We start from the raw sequence: 10,554 nt of genomic DNA, 5'->3' as shown, positions 1-10,554 counted from the left end.
GTTGCTGCTAGATCCCGCCCCCTCCACCCGAGATCGGCCGCCCGCCCCACCACCACCTTGTGTGATGGATTTCTGGGTCCTTCTTCCTTTAGGACCCCACCTTCTTCCATGGCCGTGGTTGTTTTTCCTGCCCTTTATTCTGCTTAGCTTCCCATTAGCCTCGCTGAGAGAGACGGATACGCCCTCAGCCCCAGGCAGGCATCCCCAAATATCCACACACAAAGTCCGGAAGGAACAGCACTGAGGCTATCCGTGGAAACTTCATTCTCACTGGAATTACTTTCTGGGGCGTCACCTGCCACAAGATTCCTGGAGCCCATTGGTCTGGGAAGAATCTGAGCGGGCGGCATCTGAGCTGACGTCATCTGGGGGCTCAAAGCAGTCGCTTTGTAGGCTCCGTTGGCCACCGCCTGGCCTTTGAGTCCCTTTACTTTGGCACAGCATAGGTCCGCTGTGTTTATCCTGGGGAAATCGGAGCTAGACACAAAATACGCGCGGAACTTGCTAAAACCTGTTAAGGAGTGGATTTATTCCTTTGGGGTGGGTGGAGGAGGGTGAGGCAATTTCCTACTATTCGTGTGTTACTTACTCATGGGGCATTACGCAGGTGAGAGATCATCTCATCCTCCAGGCAAATGGGTCTCAGAAATTCAGAAGAAATTCTGAACTGCACACAGCACCCATTCTGGCCCTTTTTTGGGACATCCTTCCTAGGGACCTACCTAAATCTTTTTTGGGGACAATTTCAGTCTGACAAACTGACATGGATTAAATACTTCTAAAGGTGCCTGGCGTTGTGCTAAGCGCCCCTGTAGACAGTAGAGCGGTAAAGTTGGGGAAGCACCACCTTGGCTCCTGGATTCTACTTGCAGGCGCAATGTGTAACTGTAAATGTTTGCGTGTTGTGATAACTACATGAGGTAGTTTCACCTCTTCTCTGGCTCCGTGACCAACACTGCAGTCCAGGCCTTCATCTCTTGCCTACGCTGCTGCTTCCTCTGGTCTTCCCACTTGCTCTCTTGCACCCTTAACGGTCCTGTCCGTTCTCTACACGGCAGCCAGTGATCTTTTCGAAGTGTGAGTAACTCGGATTCTAACGCTCCCCTGCTTAAGACAGTCCAGTCGATTGCTGTTGCAGTTAATGCAAAATGCAGACTCTTTAAAAACTTTTTGTTTCTTTTTATTTATTTTTCATTTTTTTAATGCTTATTTATTTTTGAGAGAGGCAGAGCGCAAGCGGGGGAGGGGCAGAGAGAGAGGGGGACACAGAATCCGAAGCAGGCTCTAGGCCCCGAGCTGTCAGCACAGAGCCCGACGCGGGACTCAAACGCACCAGCAGTGAGATCACAACCCGAGCCGAAGTCGGACTCTCAACCGACTGAACCACCCAGGCGTCTCCTTTCTAAAATGCAGACTCTTTAGTAGGGTATGGCCCCTGTGTTACCTGGCTTTACATCAAGCCAAGATGCGCACTAGACATCTTGGCCTTGTTTCTGTTCCTAAAACTCGTATCTTGACTGAGAAACTTTGCACTTAACTCTCCCATCTGTCTGGAATGCGCTTTCAGCCTTCAGCTGGAATGTCGCCTTCCCAAAGAGGCTTTCCCTGTACCAATTAGTACTAAGCCCTAGTCACTCTCTTATCACCAGCTTATTTACTGCATTTCTTACCTTCTAGAATTGCTCGCTTATGTGTACATTGGCTAGCTTATTGTCTGGCTTTCCCCTCCCTAGAATGTAAGCTCCATGAGGCCATGACTTATTCTCTTCTGTATCCTCAGTGCCTGGCACATAACTGCCAACTCTCCTTATTTTTGTTCTTGTTAACATTGTGATGCTTCTTTGGACTCCTTCGAGGCAAGGTCAGTATCTTTTCATCCCTCTGTCCCTACTGCTTAACATAGTAGGCGCTCAGTATTGTTTTATTGCTGAATGAATTAAATGAAGTAATGTATATATATTAAGTCCCTAGATTAGTACCTAAACATAGTAAACACGCAGTGCATGCTGGCTTTTTTTTTTTTTTCCCCGGTGAATGAATGAATTAGTGATTCCTTAGGAAACCAAAGCATTAAGGCAGAATCTCGATCACAAGGGGTGAGCTGGCTGTGCCCTCCTTTGTGTCCTTGCTCCTCCCTCCTATAAATGCCTATTGGCGCTTCAGTTCCCAAATCAGTTGCTTTCAGATTTATCATCTGATCTTTTGGAGCTCTTTCTCCCCAGTCTTGTGGGCAGAAAGAAAGGAAGAGAGAGGGCTGGGCCTCCCCTCAGGAACAAAGAAGCAAAAATAGCCATCCTGTAGTTGTTCTCTCCTGAAACCTGGTGACAATTTCAGGAACTTGGGACAAGGCTGGAGCCATGAAAGGGGAAGGTCAGGAAACGCCACTGGAGCCAGTGTAACCTCTGCCAGGAACACTGGGCCGGCGCCCTCCAGCCTGGCTCCTTCCATGCTCTCCTGAAGCTGCTTTTACTTTCCTTTCTGAAGCCAGACTCCGGGCGGCGCTCACTGGTGCGGGCTGCTTCTGCGCCTGGAACTTTTAGAAAGGAAGTGCATCCTGTCCCTCTGGCTCCTGGGAGCCTTGGGGAGAAAATAACTGGCATTGGACGGTGGATTCCCAGGGAGCAGACTCCCGCTGCCCTATCTGTTCCTCCAGCGTCTCCGACTAAGTTCAGGGGTTTGCTAGACCATTTGCCGCCTAGAGCTGAGCCGAGTCTCAGGGAGGCTCTGCTGAGCTGGTGAGCGGGCTCTGGGGGACTGTGCTGGCTCCTGGTACCGGAAGCAATAGCAGGAGGGTCTTCCTTTGCCGTTTGCGTGTCAAGGAGAGAATGGCTACGTGGTCTCCTGGCCCCTCTCGGCCTACGGCTGTCACCCGCTGACTCCTGTCTCCTCTCCCGTCTCCTGCTCACAGTGCCGAGAGTATGAGGCTCTGGCCTCCACTGGCCGCTCACTCGTGATCCATCCACCACGGCGGAGCCTGCCAAGCCGACCTCCTGCCGTGTGGTGATATACCTGCAGCGGGAGATGTCAGGGGACACCTGTCTGTGCCCAGCGTCAGGCGCCAAGCCCAAGCTAGGCGGCTTCAAGGGAGGAGGCCTGGGCAACAAATACGTGCAGCTCAATGTGGGCGGCTCCCTCTACTACACCACCGTGCGGGCGCTGACCCGCCATGACACCATGCTCAAGGCCATGTTCAGCGGGCGCATGGAGGTGCTGACCGACAAAGAAGGTGAGGCATCGGGGCCTGTTGGGCTGGCCGAGGAGGGAAGGACGTGTCCCTGAGGAGGTGCCCCTGGGGCAGGGCTTACGCCTGGAAGAGCTAGACTCTAGGTTGGCTTTTCCTGGTAACCCAGTACGGGACTCCTTCACCTGGAGTCCTCGGTAGAGCTTCGGGATTCTTCGAAATTGCACGTAGAATGATGTGTGCTTACCGGCTTTCCAGGGAGGAGATCTGTACTCCTTAACTGTTCGCGGAGGACTAGATTCTTCCAGGAACCATTGCGGTAGTGACTGGGCAGTACCCGGAAGGCAGGCAGGGCTCAGGGGTTTCCGTTCCTGGGAGGTGGTCCTGAGCAGTCCTGTGAGCCTCTGTCCCCACAGCACGTGCCAGTTCTTGGTCGAAGGGAGAACAGCCAGAGGCCTAAGAGCTAGAGGTAGCGTCCCGCTTCTGCGACCCCGTGGCGGGCACTCTGTGCTCATGAGCTTACCACCCGCCGCCAGGCTTGTCGGGTGGCCTTTGCCTGCTGCCTGCAGCCTGGAGGCAGAGAGTCACTGTCTGGGGCCTGTCTGAATCCCCAGGCTGGATCCTCATAGACCGATGCGGAAAGCACTTCGGCACCATTTTGAATTACCTCCGAGATGACACCATCGTCCTCCCACAAAACCGGCAGGAAATCAAAGAATTGATGGCCGAAGCAAAATATTACCTCATTCAGGGGCTGGTAAACATGTGCCAGACTGCCCTGCAGGTACGGGGATACGGTTGAGTCAGAGTCAGGCCGAGGAGGTGGGGAGTTGGGCGTCTGCCTCGGGGACGTCAGGGTCCAGTGTGACAGGTGTGTGACAGGTGCGGGGAGTCCAGACCCAGTTAGGTGCCCCAGGGAGGTGGTGCCCAGGCCAAGGACACCGGCAGCTGGTCCGTTTGTGAGGCGACTGACTCCGGCGTTTTGACTAAGCCCAGCTTCCAGTTTCTACGCTTCGATATCCGGATTTTAGGCTTTCTGGAAACGGGGTGCCACCCGCCAGCTGGCACTTTCTGTTGCCACATATCTCACCAAGCAGAGGGTGGCCTTGGCACAGGGGCTCTGACGGCTGCTGGGGAAAGCCCGATTTAGCCTGGCGAGCAGGAGAGCTCAAAAAAGATCCTCGGCTGTGTGTGTCACCCAGGACAAGAAGGACTCCTACCAGCCTGTGTGCAACATCCCCATCGTCACATCCCTCAAAGAGGAAGAGAAGCTCATCGAATCCTCCACCAAGGTACCGGCACCTCTGAGGGCTGTGGGTGGGGGCGGACGGGACCCTGGCCCGGCCCTCACGCTCTCCTCCCTCCCAGCCCGTGGTGAAGCTGCTGTACAATAGAAGCAACAACAAGTATTCCTACACCAGGTAGGGTGGGCGTCTGTGGGCTGAGGGGGCGGGCGCCGGAGCCGGGGGCAGGGCTGCGGAAGTAGCTAGAAGGACTAGGCAGCCGGCAGCGGGGCGGCAGACCCAAGAGAAGCCGCCCACACCCCCCGGCAGGGTTGGCGAGGGGCTGGGTCTCAGGAGGGAAGAACGGAGAGGAGAAGGGAGGTCAGGGCAGAGGCATCTAGAACCTGGCGCGGGGCCCCGGCTGGGGATATAGATGGGAATGCGCGTGGAACAGGCCTCCACCCCGACGCCTCGTGTCAGGCAGGGCGCCGGGTATTTTCCCCGCGTTATCTTATGAGACGGACGACGGCCTAGGCCGGCCTTTGTGTTCATGGCTGGGCCACGGTTAGGTCGACCCAGAAGGCCACAGGCTCGGTGAGTCTTGTGGACGGACATGTTCCCAGCATCACCCCCATAGCAAGGGAGGGGAGCCTCCTGCCTCGATGGCAGCCAGCCTCCCTCCTTCTGGGCCTAATGAGAGGAGACCTCCCTCCTTCAGTTCTTTCCGCTTTAACTTTTTTTTATATATGATTTTTTTTAAGTTGACTTATTTACTTAGAGAGAGAGTGAGCACTCGCGTGAGTGCGTACAAGTGGGAGAGGGCAGAGAGCAAGAGAGTCCCAGGCAGGCTCCACCCTGTCAGCACAGAGCCTGATGCGGGGCTCGAGTTCACGAACCATGAGATCATGACCTGAGCCGAAGTCGGACACTTAACCAGCTGAGCCACCCAGGCGCCCCTCTCTCTGCTCTAACTTAAAACCAACTCCCCTCTTTATCCTCACAGACCCCCAAACCCAGAGGGTGCCCCTTGACCCTTTCTCTTCCTGCCCCCCGCCCCCCCCCCCACGGCATCTTGGCTTTTCCTCAGTTGTGTGTGATGGGGAGGGGCAGAGAGGGAGGCCCCCAGCTAGCCCCTCTCCTGTGCTGGAACCTCATTCCCCGGCCCACCGGCCTTCGTGGGTTTTTCAGCAACTCCGACGACCACCTGCTGAAAAACATCGAGCTGTTTGACAAGCTGTCTCTGCGCTTCAACGGCCGCGTGCTGTTCCTCAAGGACGTCATTGGCGACGAGATCTGCTGCTGGTCCTTCTACGGGCAGGGGCGCAAGCTGGCAGAGGTGTGCTGCACCTCCATCGTGTACGCCACGGAGAAGAAACAGACCAAGGTGAGGGGCTTCCCTCTGCATGGAGGGGGGNGCGGCACATAGCAGCGCGGCCTCAGCTGTGCCTTTCACCACAGGGAGCAAATGAGGTGTCCCGTTTGCTCTGTTGCCCCGAAACTTTCGTGATGGTGCCGGACGGCTCCAGAAGTTTGGGGAGCGCTTACAGCGTGGTGCAGGGGAAAGGACCGGGTCTTTGGAGCTGGCCCAGCTCCGGTTTGAATTCTGGTTCCGCCATTTACCAGTTTTCTGACGCCACATAAGCCACTTAGAGCTTCCTCCTCTGCAAACGCGGGAACGATAGTGGGAATTCGGCGGAAGCAGAACGAACGTGAGACAGCTCCCAGGAGAGGCAGTGCAGGCTGGTGGAAGTGGCTGTTCTGCTGTCCCCTCTGGCCCTTGCTGCTTGCGGGTCCCTGGTCACTCAGCGCAGCCTCTGCTGTGACCACGCGGCGCCGGGTACAGGAGGGATTTGACAGGTGACAGTTAACACAGACTCTGCGAACCTCGTTCTCCAGGGCTGCAAGCTGGCGGGGACCTGGCCGCCCCAAGAGGGTGTGTCACGGAGGCAGCAGGGCTTTGCTGGGCCCGGAAGACAACTTGGGGGTGGGGGCGGAGACAGTTAAATGTGTGAGGGGCTCAAAGCCACCAAGCTTGTGGAGCAGCTGCTTGGCCACTGCGATGCCTCTGGCTGGGCAGTCTGGGGCTTGGGCAAGGACAGCTTCCAGGAGGTAGCCCTGCTTCCTCCTGTCATTTCGGGGGTGAGGCCTCCCATGTGCGCGTGTCAGCGGAGTCGGGTCTGTGGGGGCTGGTTACACTGTGGAAGTGGCAGCGACACCTGCTTTCTTCCTAAGCGCTTTCTCATTTGTGAACTTTCTGACCCCTCATCCCACACCTGTGGGACAGGCTGGTCTGGACCGTTCTCCCCATTTGACAGCTGACGGAACAGAAGCTCAAGTTAGGCTAGAATTCAGGTGCCTTGAATGCCATCCTTTTTTTTGGGGGGGGGACAAGTTGGGGAGGAGGACAGAGGGAGAGATACAGAATCTCAAGGCAGTGCCAGGAGTGTGATGTGGGGCTCGATCCCGTGACCCCAGGCCCATGACCTGAGCCAAAGTCAAGTCAGATGCTCAACCGACCGAGCCACCCAGGCACCCCGTCTTTCATGTAACGTCCGCAACTCTGAAGTAAAGATTAACCATGGTTTTTTTACACATGTGGAAACTGAGGCACAACAGCTAGTGAATGGTGGGGCGGTATTTAAGCCGAGGTCTGACCACAAAGCCAAGACCCTAACCTCTCTGCATAACCAGTCCGTTGGTCTGGGACTGGGCGGGGCATGGGCCGCGTGCGAGGCTTTGGCACCCTCGTGCCCACAGGGTGCGTCTCCTCACGTCTTCAGAGAGAGCCCTCCCCTCCCTCACGAGACAGAAAGCCGTCCGTCTCGTGGGAGAGTTCAGGAGGCCTCACGGAGGCAGCCCGGAGCCAGGGGCCCCGCCATGTTGCTCCCTCCGTCGGATGGAACCTCATTCAGCTCTCTCGCCCCCCGCCCCCAGGTGGAGTTCCCGGAGGCCCGGATCTATGAGGAGACTCTCAACGTCCTCCTCTACGAGACCCCCCGCGTCCCCGACAACTCCTTATTGGAGGCCACGAGCCGCAGCCGCAGCCAGGCCTCCCCCAGCGAAGATGAGGAGGCCTTCGAACTGCGGGACCGTGTCCGCCGCATCCACGTCAAGCGCTACAGCACCTACGACGACCGGCAGCTCGGCCACCAGTCTTCCCACCGCGACTGACAAGACCCCGGGGGAGGCAGGGCACGGGACGCCCCGCCTCCCCTCCTGGGGAGACCTGCCGCACTGGCCGCCGCACGCTGCTGCCGCCTGGGTTTCCGTCCCAGCACCCGGAGGCACGGCGGGGAGTTCGAGGGCCTGGGCAGGAGAGGGACCCCCTTCCTCTGCCCCGCTCCCCGAGCCCCTCAGGGTGACAGAGTCCCGGACCCTCTGCTCGGCCTTCCTGGCAGGGAGCCGCTGCCGCCCCCCCGGGGTGAACGGACTGACCGGCCCACCTCCCCCGAGAGCATTCCCCTTGGCACCTTCGCTCCACCGAGGGGCTGCCTTTGGGCCTCTGCCGAGGTGCACGGGGAATGGGTTCGTTCCGGTGCTCTGGAGGCCCAGTCTCTCTCGGAAGGTGGGGCTCCCTTTCCCTTATGGTGTTTCAGCACAGCCTTCACAGTTTTGGTTTTTAACAAATTATCTAGAAAATGAATAGTTTTAAATCTTTAACAGTGAGGGCCCTGGGTGACTTGGGCTACCCCTCAAGGGTGCCCTCACCGTGGGCAGGGCATAGCCCTTGGCCTTTTTTGATGCCTTTGGGATCAGTTTCTTTAAAGCACTTTGTACTTTTATTCAGGAGATTTGTATTCTGCCCTGACCCCCTCATCTTTTTCTGACCCCAACCCCCTCTTTCCCACAGAATCAGAGGGGCTAGAGAAGCAATAAAAACAAAGCCACCACCACCGACACCAATTTACTAGCTTTGGCTCTGCCGGGCTGGCCAAGCAGCCGGCCCAGAGAGCCCGCAGGAAGAAAGGATGTTTAAATCGGGAACTGGGGTCCTGATGATGCCTGTGAGAAAGGACCTTTTACCCCAATGTCTTAAAGTCACGTACCTGACTCCTAGGGCCTCACATGATGGCTCTTTCCAGTTCTCTTGCCCTCACCTCCAAGGCGTGCCTTGTTTTACTTACCAGAGAGCTGTTGGAGCTGGGAGCATGAGCCACGGTGGGCAGGCTGTGGGGCCTGTGGGCACTGCTCTTGGATGCCCATCAGCCGAGGACAGTGAGCACGAGCCCCGCATTCCCGGCTCTGTGCCGAGGTGGCCTGTGCTTGGCCTGTGCTTGGCCACCGTCCCCCACCGCCTACTGTGGGCTTTGTGTCCCGGCCAGGGCGGCGGCTCTGCCCAGCGCAGAGTCTGGACGCGGGGTAACGTGAGCAGCCGAAGTCCCTCGAAAGCTTCCTTCGTTTCCTTCTCACTGGGTCACGTGGCCACGCACCAGCTTTTGGGCAAGGGTGCAAGGTTCTTCCTCGGGGCTTTTGTCCGCTGCCTTCTGTTTGGCTTGGCCCTTGGGAGGCTGCTTACCCAAATTCTTCTCCAGAGGAATGCTCTCAGGGAGGGCTCTGTTCAGCCAGCCTGACAAGACAGCGTGGCCACTGGGTAGTAGTCACCCGGGAAGGAACGCTGCTCATCAGGTTCATCGCCTGCCTGCTGTCACCATAGCTAAGGGGCCTGCTTGTGGCTCATCCGATAGAGCCTCTGGGCAAATGCCAGGCTAAGGACAGTAGACACCCACAAGGACCTGAAATGACATGATGGGGCCAGGGGCTGGGACTGACCAGGCATTTACACTTGTCACAGCCTTGAAAATAACAAGACTTTCAAGAAAGGCACCCCGGTTATTGGCTCAGACACTTCTTTCAGCCCTCGCTGGAGTAACAAGATGAAGACAAATCCGTTTCTGTGGCCACATTCCGGCAATGGCTTTGTGGCTTTCCCACAGACGCTGGAATGCTCCCGCCAGAGGCCACTGGCCTATTTCTTCCTCTGCCCTCCTGAAGCCTTCTAATGCTCCAAGTGCCGGCTCCCCACGGAGGTATTTTAATACCTGCCCTTTGACCTCCCCAGTCCAGCAGTCTCTCTTTACTGCTTTGACATTTACAGCCGGCCCTCAGCCATTTCCGTGGGGACTGCTCTCTTCCCGAGAAAGCACAGTAGTCCCGGACTGATGCAAAGTATCTCCTTGGTCTTAAGAAAAATACTAACATTGAAATCACTGACATAACTTTAGCTTCTTTAACCAGACTTTGTGGCACAAGGGCTTAGAGAACTTTCTTTGAGTTTCTCAGCCCCCCTTCAGAAAGAAGCTCTTGGCTTTGTTTATTTTTCGACTCCGAGCAGCCCAGGGGAAAAGCGTGCGTGAAGGTCAGACCTTACGGGTTTCTGAGAAAACCGGAAGCCTGCTGGTGACCCCGTGTACCCATACTGGGTGTCATTCAAGTTCTTATCTGACTGATACCTGCCTAAAGGAAGGCCCAGAACTTCTTTGTCACGTAACGACAATTCTTTGTTGCTCAACATAGGTGATGGAAACAAACACTAATTTCTAATAAAATTGTGTTACAGAGCCCTGCTTACAGTGGTCGTGGCTGGGGCGGCGTGGTGCCCTGGACGTGAGTCTCATGTTTCTGTTCACTGTTCACTGCCTGTGTCCTCCCTGCGTCAGAAAGCCTACGGCACTCTGGCCCTGTAACTCAGGCTCCCCCTGGCGGAGGATTAAGGACAACACTAATAAGGGCTGGAACTGAGATTTAATATTAATCCAAGAATAAAACCATCTCTTTGACAATCACTATGGTAGCAGGGAAGCAGGAATCCTAAGATTCAGGGGGAAATGCAGCACATTTCATTTCTGGCTCTTGGAGATCTGCGAGCAGCCCAGAAAGTAGCTTGGCTCAGTCACCGTCTGTCCGTACCTAACGCCCCTCGGCCGAGTTTCTGCAGTGGTGGTCTGGGGTCTGACGGACGCATGCTCGTCCCGCAGGCCTGTTCTAGGAAACTCCGCTGGCTTGCCCACCCCTTCCCAGGCTCAGGGAAGCCGGCGGTGTCCATGGCTGGCCAGCGCTGAGCGCCTGAGCCTGAGGCTGGCCTCCTGCTCTGCACTTGGGATAAAGAACGGGAGTCCAGGCTAGCCCCCACCCTGCTGGCTGAGGGAGGCA

General features: G+C 56.5%; 1 protein-coding gene across 2 annotated transcripts in view; it reads left to right on the top strand.

The window, feature by feature from the left end:
- Window positions 1–9,962, top strand: part of TNFAIP1 (TNF alpha induced protein 1) — a 10,365-nt gene extending 403 nt beyond the window's left edge. Inside the window, exons 1-7 of one of the 2 annotated variants that reach the window (XM_077749923.1) lie at window positions 2,409–2,735; window positions 2,909–3,226; window positions 3,796–3,965; window positions 4,384–4,473; window positions 4,550–4,602; window positions 5,593–5,788; window positions 7,339–9,962. In XM_077749923.1, coding sequence (XP_077606049.1) covers window positions 3,022–3,226; window positions 3,796–3,965; window positions 4,384–4,473; window positions 4,550–4,602; window positions 5,593–5,788; window positions 7,339–7,575 — 951 coding nt within the window. In that variant the 5' untranslated portion in view covers window positions 2,409–2,735; window positions 2,909–3,021 and the 3' untranslated portion in view covers window positions 7,576–9,962. Of the gene's footprint in view, window positions 1–2,408; window positions 2,736–2,908; window positions 3,227–3,795; window positions 3,966–4,383; window positions 4,474–4,549; window positions 4,603–5,592; window positions 5,789–7,338 lie in introns of those variants that run through there. The other variant, XM_077749922.1, reaches the window with a different exon arrangement.
- The last annotated feature ends 592 nt before the right edge of the window (window positions 9,963–10,554 follow it).

This window comes from Crocuta crocuta, unplaced genomic scaffold, assembly GCF_008692635.1.
Source record: "Crocuta crocuta isolate KB4526 unplaced genomic scaffold, BGI_CrCroc_1.0 scaffold149, whole genome shotgun sequence".
Taxonomy (NCBI): Eukaryota; Metazoa; Chordata; class Mammalia; order Carnivora; family Hyaenidae; genus Crocuta; species Crocuta crocuta.
The sequence above is the reverse complement of the archived record's forward strand: the minus strand, read 5'-3'. Positions and strand labels throughout refer to the sequence as shown.